The sequence below is a fragment of the Prosopis cineraria genome, unplaced genomic scaffold (genome assembly GCF_029017545.1).
Source record: "Prosopis cineraria cultivar Desert tree isolate PC_DT_omini unplaced genomic scaffold, ASM2901754v1 PC15, whole genome shotgun sequence".
Lineage (NCBI taxonomy): Eukaryota > Viridiplantae > Streptophyta > Magnoliopsida > Fabales > Fabaceae > Prosopis > Prosopis cineraria.
In genome coordinates this window covers 2,146,253-2,158,945 of record NW_026555346.1, presented here as the reverse complement: position 1 = coordinate 2,158,945, position 12,693 = coordinate 2,146,253, and the positions used below count along the sequence as shown (strand labels likewise).

At 35.5% G+C, this 12,693-nt stretch overlaps 1 protein-coding gene across 1 annotated transcript; it reads right to left on the bottom strand.

Moving 5' to 3' along the window:
* Positions 1-328: 328 nt before the first annotated feature.
* Positions 329-2,210, bottom strand: LOC129294785 (probable WRKY transcription factor 30). The gene is made up of 3 exons (XM_054933276.1): positions 1,962-2,210; positions 1,759-1,872; positions 329-1,673 (listed from the first exon to the last, which is right to left on the bottom strand). Exons 1-3 carry the CDS (start codon positions 2,201-2,203, stop codon positions 1,127-1,129), a joined length of 903 nt encoding a protein of 300 aa, XP_054789251.1. The 5' UTR covers positions 2,204-2,210; the 3' UTR covers positions 329-1,126.
* Positions 2,211-12,693: the final 10,483 nt, after the last annotated feature.

The window sequence follows — 12,693 nt, the reverse complement described above, 5'->3', positions numbered from 1 at the left end:
AATGTTCATTAATAACGGCATCATGCTATAAAATTTGGAAGAAATAATAATTAAACTAGATTAATTTAATCTATTACTACAAAACAATAGCACAACAGTGGAAAAATCAATTCGTAATATTGTTTAAGCCTATAGGAGTTATTAGTTAAGATTTTTTTTTCTTTATTCACGAAGAGTTAGAAATTTTAAAATGTGAAAAGGTGCTGCAAAATTTATGACGATAACAAATTTCAGTACTCCAATGCATCAAGATAAGATCAATATATATAATATATAAAAAACCACATTAATATTCAAAAGTGACTAAATATAATTTCATAGAAGACACTTAGCTGCTCAATATACCATTAATACCTGACTACAACGAGCAAAAGGATTTGTAAGTTGATGTCCATGATAGCTTTAAAAATAAACTTGTAACTGTAATTATTTTTTTCTTTCTTTCTTTATTTTTCTTTTTCTTCTCCTTTTTTTTTTTTTCTTTCGTATGGATATCCTTTTATTGGAATCTTGGGTTTGGCTGAATCTATAAGCTGGCTACTCTTGGGTTTTCTTAGACATGGGCCTTGCGTGGTTGTGAACGTGGCAGGAAGCCCATGAGAAGGTTCTTTTGGGTATGAAACACGTGTTCGCGCGTGTGTTTCTCCCTGGTTTCCTGTGACGTTGTCAAATGTTGCCATGGTGGTCAACCCTCTTTAGTGGTCAAAAGAAATTCGCGAACCAAACTTCAAGATCCATTTTTTAGATGGTGCCATGGTGGTGTTTTCCACATGCGGGCTAAGTCAGCAAATGAATGATAGTTGACGTGATTTATTTATAATTTGACTCTTCTTTTCAAATAAGTTGGCGTAGAATTGTGACTTAGTATAGAACGATAATTACTCCCACAGCATCTTCCGTAGTCACACCTCGGCACTGTTCTTCCAGACCTCAAAAATCACATGGGGGGAGTGGTCCTTCAAGGTGGGAAAAAAAGCCACTCATATAATTTGACCTGTCTTTAATAAGGAAGCAGAACACTGTCTCTCAGCCACCAAGTTTCTTTTGCTAAAAGTATACACACAAATACAGATGCATTCGTAAACGCATGCATACGTACGTACATATGAAACAAAACTGTGCATAATTAGAAGTATCGTGGGTCATGAAAAGTGAAGTCATGGCCTTCAAATTCGAAGGGGTCAAATGGAAGCTCGGAAGCAACGGTGGGAGCGCTTGAAGGAAAGACGGCGTCCTTAAGGTCAGGGGCAGAAGCAGGCAAACTCAGGCGCCCTCCAAAGCCATGAAGCCCTGTCGGGGACACCGAAAAATGGGCCGTTGCAGACGTGGCAGGGGACATGTAGGGAGGAGAACTGAAGGTTTCAACAGCGTTGTTTTCGATAGCGGGACACACGGACGGGGGGTTGTCGGGTTTCGTGCCGGAAGTGGAAGGCAACGGGAACGAAGCAAAAGAGGTTTGGTCAGAGGCATTTAAATTATCAGTGAGCACCTTGAGGCCAGCACGCAGGTTCACGAGTTGTTCTGGGGACGGAGGAGTGGCTGCGGAGGCGAGCTTGCAGGTGTGGGTTCCCCTGTAATTCACTTCCATGGTGGCGGGGTCTTGGTCGGAACGCTGCACTTGCTTGGTGGCCAAACAACCTTGGGCATGTCTGTGGGTGCATCTGTAGTATCCTCTGCACGCATTGACCAACCAAACTAGCAACTGAGTTTATGACGTCATGAGAATTAATGTCGTTACTCTGCAATGTACGAGCGTACCTCGGGAATTTGGCTCCGAGAATGTCTTTCTGGCCATATTTCCTCCAGCTAAATCCATCGTCGAGAAGAGACTCAACGGCCATGCCGGGGCTAATTTTAATATGTTTGGTCCACCTGGAGACATGGGAGAATGAGATGGGAAGTTAGGAAAACAGGGGAAGATGGGATATGAGGGGAGAGAGGGAGGCGGGGGGAAGACATACTTGGTAGGGGAGGCGTGCTGGTGTTGGAGGTGGAGATCGTCACAGGGAGGGCTGAAAGGCGGAGAGGCGCCGGAGTTGAGGAAAGCGAGAGCCTTGTCGAATGCGGCAATGATGTGGCGGATCAACGTGTCGCGGGTTTCTGGGGAGGTGGAAGGCTCGTGGAGACACATTTGAAGATGCCTGGCCAGGTCCCTGCCTTGGAGCAGCTCGGTGAGGAGACTTGTTGCACCCAAGTCTGCCATGCTGAGGGGATCATAGGACGAAGATGAAGGGCAGAGGAAGGTGGAGGTTGAGATATAAAGGGCGGAAGGCGTTGAAAATTGAAACGACTAGTCTGCGGTCATAGGCTCGTACGCACCAAATAACAGAATTCAAAGCGTGAGCAAGGCAAGTCCCATTGCTGACCCGTTCTCCACTGCCACAGTCCTGTTTTTGAGCATTGACCCCTCCCCTCTTTCTTCTCGTCAACCATCCCACTCGGCCTTTTTATTTTTGGGCCTTTTCATCTTGGGCATCAAACAGTCCATGCCCTTTTTTGTTCATAACTCATGCCACGAAACTCCACCTTTCCAATTAGGCAGGTGCCTCCATTAAGACTTTTGTAACCCAATACTGTGCGCTTTCATTCCCCTTTCTTAGTTCATGGTCAATTAGACATTATGATATGAATGGATTGCTTAGAGATATTTATGATAAGCGTAAATTTCACTTCATTGAATTTTCCTGAAATTACCCAAACATTCAAAATTGAAATTAATTTCAAAATCTTAGTGCATTTTTAAAATAGTTAAATGCACTTATTTTCATGTACATGTAATTTAATCAATTCTTATTACTTTCTTAAAATTCACCCACCCCCCGGCGGAGCTGTGAGAACCTACGAACCATCCAATCTTAATATCTTTTTTTCCCCTTTCCCCCCTGATATTTAGTGGAAAAATCAGTATTAATATGATGGTGTGATGGTTTTTGCACATATCCATCTCGTATATTGTTATCTCCCATGCAACGCAAATGACCATTAAGAAATGGTATCTCATTGGGCTGGAGTCTTACAGGTTACTGCGACATATTCTCTGAACGTGGCATCTCTCTTGCTTTTAATCCTGTCGCTGGTATTAACAAGGATGATTAATCCAACTGTTCCATACCGTTGATCTTGTTGACTACTGCTACTCCTACAGGTCATTAAACAATATTAATTATGGAGAACTTTATTCTGCGGTAATCTTCTGACGTTGGTGCTTATGCAGTTCAAGGAATAGCATAATTCTCAAGAATTTGCAGGTGGATGATAAGACTGGCAACTAATTGAAGTGCCTTTACATCATTGTAGAATTTTTATCTAAAAAAATGTTCTTTTGCTACCGACGGAAAGACATTCTAAATGGAGTGAAGAATGGATCACCGCGTTTTAGCGGTACAGATATTTAATTGATTTGATCGGTACAGGGGAAGTTCCAAACAGTGCATAGTATTCTCTCTTTAATCTTTCGATCGAGTTGCCGTCCATATGCTGTTTTTGGTGAAACTAATAAACTTGTTTAAATTAATAACATTGTCGCACTCTGTGATATAGAATTCTAGATGCATTTTATTTCACTTCTAAAAAATGCACATGGTATAAGTTGCAAGATGGGCCATCCAAGTATGTGGTGGAAGAAGAATAAGTAGTGCTGAGAGACAGAATTCTGGCAGCTCGATAAATCACAGGAAATGTAAAGATGAGCATCCAGACTTATCTAATAATCGATCGAAGTTAATTTTGTTTGGTTATTTAATTTATATACCTATAAATGGAAGTGTAACTATATATATAGCCAGGGTGCTGAATTTTGTTGGAGCTAGGCAACTTGGCCTTTATAGTGTTACAATCTGAGGAATCTAATTCTATGCTCTTTGATGCACGCACGCTCTGTTTGAGGGTATAGCCTGCAGACGTAAACCACTGAGCCTGCCAGTCACACTTTAAGGTGCGAGCTATCGAAAAAACATGCCATGGATGATGGGTCTCCAATCTCCAAAGAGTCTACGACGGTGACATAAAAAGTGCACCTATTTATCTATATATTTTTGCATTTTTGATCGATCGTCTTCAGGTGCACCGATCGAGGGCCATCCACTGACGTATCACTTTATTGCACTAATATCTAGAGAAATATCTATCATCTTTACTTCTTTCTGGGAATAAAAAATTGATACTGGTGAGGCTTATCTGTGTACTTCATCGACGTGACTCCGTCTTTATGTGCCTAATAATAATGGTTAAGAGTAAACCTAATCCTATACGTGCGTATAACAATAACACGCGTTTTACAAAAGTATAGGTTCTGATTATAATTATAAATAATTGATAATGGTACACCATGATAGCTCGATCGTCGACTGACAAGCTATATGTATTTTGTTCGAGATATGCTTTACAGTTAAGATCGTCATAGGGATGGACGAATGATATCGAGGGGCCAGAAGAAAAGGTCGAGATCAGAATGAAAAGTATGCACCTTGGTAATAAAATAGGGATGATAGGTATGAATTTGAATTTAACATTAGTAAAGTGGGCACTTTCGCCATTTTGAAATGGAACTGCGACAAGATTAAAACTTGAAGATAAAAAGACGCGTGCATGAACATGGATTCTAATGAGCTGGATGAAACTCAACACCCCACAATTGCATGTCAAAACAGGGGTTGGTTTGCCAAACAAATGACTAAATGACTATTATATTGTAAATTAGTCTATTATTTTATGGATATATTTTCCTACATCTACCATAAATAAGAGACAATGTCGAATGCAAGCCGATTACTTCTCATGTATTTTCATCAACCCCACTGAGCAGGAACCAACAGAATCTTTTGAAATTAATGAAGATATCATATCCATGCCCACTATCAATATTCAATGACACTTCGATCATCATTTTTCATGTTATTAAAAAGGGATATATATATATAACAATTGTTGGGGCACAGAATAAGTCTTTTTTTTTTTTGGTACCGTCGGATAGCCCGCTGGACCCACGTGAAAGAGTTTGCGTTATTGGGTACTGTTTTTTTCCTGAGTTATTGCGTGCCTTTTTGGGTCCATTTGCAATTAATAATTATTAATTAGATGTTGTTTAACCTGTAAAGGATTAGAAGAAGGAAGATAATGAAAGAGACGTGATTCAAGAGTCAAGAAGGTGATTTCAGTCTCAAATGAATGCCTTTCCTCACGATGTAGCCCCCTATGTTGGTTAGATGTTCCCGTCAAATCACAGGCCAATTATACAGTTATCTCATTTCGTCGTGTTCGAAACATTAGTGACATCCTCACAAGTATATATATAACCCAAAACGATATTACGAAATAATGAGGCAGCAATCCTTTCGAGATCATCTAAGTTAGTGAGGAAATCATCCTTTGCAGGTAGATTTAACTTTTGTTTATGGGGCATCTCGCGTGCTGTTTGTGCATACAAGATATTACTCTTATTCCTTTGAAGTCTGGCATAATGAGTGGTTTCAGGAGAGAAGATTCTATTTAATTAGTAATTTGGCTGTCTATATAAACGAACACCGTAGCTACAAAGGCCACTTTGCGGCGAATCATGTTCTTTAATTTCTTCAACGCTCTCTAAGTCTACCTTGATTTGTGCAGTATACGATGAAGCAAATTAAAAATTAATCCAACGGAAGTTGAGAGGGAAGTAAAAAGAATAAGCAGTATAGCAAGGTCAAAGGAATATGAGCACGTAAGCTTTGATTTCCTAGGGGGCGCCAGTGTTGGATGAGAACATATATATATATATATATATATCAAGCTGGTGTACGTATATTCGTCTAGCACTGCCTAGCCCAGCTTGCTGTTTACTGATTTTTGTAAAGTGGGCATCCACCAATTGAAAAACATTGATATGAGGCCTCTTTTTAGCAATCTGAGTCATGCATATTCTCATCCTATTGGTGTTTTTTCTGAGTTTCAACTTTCAACTTACCTTCCCCGTATTATATATTTTAGCTCTCTGTTGTTTAACATTGTCAATATGTATACTTTTATATACGAGCGAATTATTCAAAGCTGATCTGCACGATGATATTTATATAATGTGGTTCGAGTTAGTGTGGAGACCAATCAATAATGTTTGTCTTGCACGAATATATGTTAAATCACTGTATACTTTTCCATATTGTGTGTGAATATATACATCGACATATGATTATAATTAATAATGAATCGGGTAACCTTACTCAATCCCGTATGACTGCCTAACCGATATACATAGACTAAAAAGGTATATCTTTTCTTAATTGAATAAAAAGCTAGTCCATTTTCACATTAATTAAGTGCTTGCTTTAGAGAGTTGAAAATAACCCAACGATTAGACAAGGATAAGATGGCATTAAAATTAACTGTTATTCCTTCTGTTCCTAATATAATTTGCTTTTACCTACAGCTTACATTATTAAACATGTCAAGGAATTTCTTTTATTTCTATTTTTATCCTATTTAATAAATTTGATAAAGATATGCTCTATTAGACAATCTAAAATAGATAGAAGAATGAGAGCTCAATTGTGATTCATTCTAAAAACCATGATTACAATGATAAGGAACGGAAGCTTAAGTAGACAGATTTGACAACATACCATTAAGTTATTAGTAATCAGTTAGGGTGTTGAGCCGAGACCCACACAGGCCCGTAGTCTTATTAACCTAACATTCCCTCCGCTGTTCAGAAAAAAATATTTAGTTGGTTAGAACCAAATTACAATAGCCATTTCGACCATACAAACATTCAACAGGAACTACACAAAGACAAGTATGAAAATCAATAAATAAAGATTGAGGCAAAGCTTTTGTAAGGACATCTGTCACTTGATCAGAAGCTGGAATGTAGCCCACGCACAACTTTCCTTCAGCTACTTTTTCACGAACAAAGTGCAGATCAAGCTCAAAGTGTTTTGACTTGTTATGAAGAACCGAGTTGACAAACAATGTTATTGCTCCGGTGTTGCCACACCAAAAAGAGGGAATGCCTACTGTTGAAACCTTCAATTCTTGTAAAATAGTAGATAGCCAAAGCAGATTAGAGACTGAATCAGTTAACACTGTGGTACTCTGCTTTAGTGTAGATCTAGAGACAACTTATTGCTTTCGAGAAGTCTACATAATTGAATTTGGACCTAAATAAGTACAATAACCACTGGTAGAACGTCCATCTTCTAAGTAGAGACTCAATAATCAGCATCGGCATATGCTTGAATAGTAAAATGAGAGGCTGGTTGTAATAATAAACCATAGGTAGTGGTACCATTCAAGTAATGAAGCATTCTCTTAACTCCTTCCCAATGAATAGACAAAGGTTGTTGCATATATTGGGCCAATTTATTGATTGTAAAGTTAATATTAGGCCATGTAAGACAATATACTGTAAGGCACCAAGAATTTTACGATAAGTAGTAGGATCTGGATGAGGGATTCCATTTGTAACAACTAAGCAAGTACCAACAGCCATAGGAGTTGATTTTGCATTAGACATAAGCATGTGAGTTTTTGACAGAAGCTCAGTGATGTCCTTTTTCTGAGACAATTGCATTCCAACACTTGTCTAAGTAAACTCAATGGCAAGAAAAAAAGAAATCTTCCTAAGCACTTTGAGAGAAAAAGCAGAACTCTTTTATTGAATAACATTCTAAATGGCATAATCATCATTGCCAATTAGGATTAAATCATCAACATACACTAATAGATAAAGTGTAGTAGATTCATCCACTTTGACAAACAGACAAATATTAGACTTAGCTTGAATAAAATCAAGATTACAAAGAGTTTCTGAAAGTTTTTGAAACCATGCTCTTGGAGCTTGTTTAAACCCATAAATGGCCTTCTTAAGCCTGCAAATTAGAATTGAACCTAATGGATTTGAATTAGATTGTTCAAATCTAGATGGTTGTTACCATATTAGACAATCTAAAATAGAGAGAAGAATGAGAGCTTAAATGTGATTCATTATGAAAACCATGATTACAATTATAAGCAACAGAAGTTTAAGTAGACAAACTTAACAACATAGTGTATGTTAAGCTGTTAATAATCAGTTAGAGTGTAGGGCTAAGACCCACGCAGACCCATTGTCCTATTAAACTAACAAATGCTGATCTCTCTCTCTCTCTCTCTCTCTATTTTTTTCCACTGAAAATGGACTCAAATGACATTTTTAGAATAAAGCAATGCTTTACAAATTGTGCTCGCAAAATGATTTATATCTAAAACTATAAAACTCCTATAAAAGACGACCTTTATAAAAAGAGAAATGTAAAAGGAATGGAGGAAGTAGTTTGCATTGTCCTGTATGATTTGGTCGAAAACCTATGTTATTGGACCCAAAAAATATTACTTAATCATTCTCTTCCGGCTCAGTTTACCGCCTCCATAAATGTTAAGTATCACTTTTGTTTTAATTTTTTTATGTGAGTAGTTATTTTAAAACTAGGACCAAAATACTAAAGAATAATTAAATGAAATGAAAATAAATAAATTGCTACAAGATTAAGTGATCCGAACCTTGCATTTATTTTAAGGGGACAACGAGAGAGTAATAAGTTATCAAGATAGTGGTGTACGGAAATGGATATTTTGCCATGGGGAGTACTCCAGCAGGTTGGTTGCGATAAAAAGATTGACACCGGAAAAATGGCGAAAAGGCGCATATCCAGTTTCTGATGAATTCAAATATCCTCTCCCTTCCCACTCACAGATTACTCGGCAAGGCACTCACACCCATCCAACGCAGCTCTGTCCCCCTCATTTACTCGCATCTTATGCCCCTCTTCTGAGTATTTTAAAACTCTCCTTCACGCTTAATTTAATATCTTTAATGTTACCAACATGGTTGGGTCTAGTGAAAATTAGCCACTATCTAATGACATGGCAAATCAATGTTTAAATGTGCTTATATTTAACACCCTTATGATTGCATTTACCAGGAAGATTTATAGCTCAATGAAAAAATATGACATCTCTAATTTTAAATTCTTCCCATGAAATTAAAGCTTTTACTTGCCCAAGGGCACCAGATTTAAGGATGAGCACCCCATGCATAAAGCTCTTCTTCATTCCATTCAATTCTTTTAATTTCCAGCGATCATAATTAATATTGATATTCTTTTCACTGCCTGCGTCAAGTTGACGCCAAAAACACTGCGCCATCTCCTTTTGTTGCCCTTGGATCGGATAAGAATTAAGATTTTATAATTGAATGTTCCAAATCCACTGATTATTATTAGCCAGGGAAACGTATAATTGAATTAGCCACGCTTTTTCTGGTGTGGTTTCTCTTTTTGCCTTGTCCATGAATTTAAATCTTGGCCAAGCTTTTCGAGGATGCGACAGACAACAAATGGAGGCATGAATATATAACTAATCAAGCAAGCGTAACGTTGATTTCCCGAGACGCTGTATGCGCATTTCAAAGATATCGATCGTGACTAATTAATCCAAAATGTAGCTAGCTAGCCACCATCTTGGATAATGATCATATGTAGATACACACATATGTATCACATATAAAATCAATATGTACACTGCTTGGCTGCCCCAGAACATAATGCACTTGATAAGAAATATACCAAACAATTCCACATGGCTGCCTAATTCCCTTTTGTTCGTCCATGACCATAATATTGCTCTCTCGCGTAATGAGTCACGATGTAATAAAATATTAGTTTAATTTTGAGTTGCCCATGATTAATGTACTTTTATTGTTTTTTCTTCATCATTATTGATGTTAATCAATCCTGACGCTCCCCCTGTCGGGGAGGACTATCTTTATTATCATTATTTTATATTTTACGAATTGCAATCTGACCTGGGTATGACACCACACTTGAATTTGTTCCTGCGAGCAACACCATCCCACTGGTTAATTAAATTGAACCTGGTCGTTCTTCACTTGCATCTCTGTTAAATGTAATTTATTTTTAACCACCCTGCGCGTATCAATAAACCAAAAAAGGTTAAAATATAAGAAAAATTACATATAAATTTTGTGAAGCACATTTATTTTGTAAAATTTAAAAATCACAGTCAGGTTTCTTAGAACCTAAGTGTAGTTTTAAATTTAAAAAATAATGTACTATTAAAAAATACATTATATCAATTAAGTAATTTATAATTATTTTATTAATAATTATTAATATTACTTTAACTTTTTACAATTGCATGTTACTTCGTATATATTCAATAGTTAAATTAATAATGCATAACAAATTTAATACTAATTTTAAACAACCACTTTATCAGTAATTTATAAATATCAATTCAATATTTTGCAACTATAACTTAACATGTTTAATAGCTAAATTAATTATATATTAATAATAAAGTTGGACACTAATTATTTGCAATTACCCCATCATTAATTTATAATCATTTACTAATGGTTTACATATATAAAATATAATAATTAAACCTAATTAAGTAAGGGCAATATTATTTTTCACCCTAATTTCAAGGTACACTTAAATTTCAATAGACTTGATTGTAATTTTTAAATGTTTTTAAACTTATGTATAAATAAATTAATTTACATGACCTACACGTATTTTTTCCTAAAATATATTCAAACTGTTATAAAACTCAACAGGTTCTCGATATTATTCTTATTAATTAACTACCAACATTGTTTAAATTTTTGCTCTTTCTTTTGGCCAAAATTTTTTTAACTCTTTCTTATTACCAACCTTATTAATTAAGGGTATAAACGAAAGATATATAATTAATTCTATTAAAATATGTAAAATATATAAAGTAACTTATAACTAGGACAATAATACTTTAAAAAATACGAATCATATTTAGGTTCTAATGAGTGGTACCAGTTTCGAGAAGAAGATGCATGATGCTTTTTTCGGTTTCTGGGACCAGTTAATTTTGATGATCATACTTCCTCATTTTTTTTGGGACAAGATGATCATATTTCAATTACGTACAATTTACTAACTCCCCGGTTATAATTAAGCCGCATAGATATATATGGCCCCAACTAATGACAAAAAAAAAATGCATGAGTGGAATTTAATTACTAGGCAAACGCTTGGAAAAGAAAAGGAAATTGATTTAGAATTTTGATGATACTTAAATTATGCTCAATTTACTAATTATCATGTGGTCATGCGTTTAACTATAATTGAGCTGCACGAATCTATTTTTTCATTTGAATCGCAACAAAATGCAGATGAATGTAATTTACTGGACAAACACCTGAAAAATTAAAAAAAAAAACTAAACTAAACTTCTAGAAGTCTCAACCCTTCATTGACATCCCCTGCAATCTGTTTCTCACTTTCGTTAAAAATTAGATCTTGTTATAATCTCAACGATATTTGTTATGGTTTTTTTTTTATATGATATTCGCTATCAATTATTATTGAGCTAATTCCTGGATGATTAGTTATCTCTCAAATTGTTTTTTTTTTCAGTCACATGAACTTATAACTTGAGACATCATATTTAAACAGTCGTAGCTTAGCTTACGTGTTTGTTAATTTTGTTTTTGTTTTTTTAATTAAGATATGTCATGATTTCTATTGCATTTGCATCTTCTTTTTCTACCTATTTGATAACAGTATGATAAGACGTACACAGCCATTACATGCCAGTGCCATGCAAGGCAGTGTATAATTCAAATGGATAAGACCAGCTAATATGCTCTCCAAGAGGAACACAATGAATCAATTAATGGAGCACGCGTCGCCATACATGATGGAGAATGTGGGATTAGGTAACCTTGTTTTTGTCAAATCTTTAGCTCTCGCTTTCTCTGGTCAATCAATATGGTTGCGTTGGCAGGGAACTGAAGCTAGATCGTCTTTTTTTTTTTTTGTGTTTTTAATTTACATGTCAATGTTCGATTTTTTTTTCTTTTTTATAACAACATAAGGGGAAGCACTTAAGTACTAGTTCTACTTATACAAGTACATCGGCTTAGCAAATCCTTGTATCTCCATTTTATGATAGTAACAAGTAGTAAAATCCATTTGAACCAGGCTCAAATATAATATTCTTTCTCTTATTGTTAAAACTTAAAAGATACCAGGCGCAAATAATTTGAGTCTGCAATTTTATGAGTTATAGACTAAATTCTTACTAATTGAATCAATATTTGATTATTTATTTAACTAATTTCTATTGACAACGTGTGTGTGTTCTGTTTTTCAGCACCTAAATTTATATCGTTTAAATAATTTACTTACTTTTGTTTTTGTTCCAAACTTCCAATACTTTTGCTTTTGTTCCAAGCTTCCAATTATAAGTGCGTAGGATAAACAACGATCGACAATTCAACTGTCGCAGTCACAGACTGAAATTTTAGCTGTATTGAAACTAAGACTTTAAGCCTGTTAAAATATATTATTGGGTAATTAAAACCAATAACAATAACATACTATTATTGGACAAGGATAGTTGTTGTACGGAATCTCCTTATCTAAACTCGAAATCTATTTTTAAACAAATTCAACCGAACACTTGCACTTCACAATATATGTTTTGTTCTTTACTGTTGTTGTTGCACTTATATATAACATAACATCTACTACGATAGATGTTATGTTATATATTTGATAGCACGGGTAATTTAAAGTAATAGTATATTTTTAGATATTAATTTTGATATGAAGGTTGAACATTGAGCCTAATTACTTAATTATGTATTGTCATCCTCAATTATTTGCTTTATTTCAATTT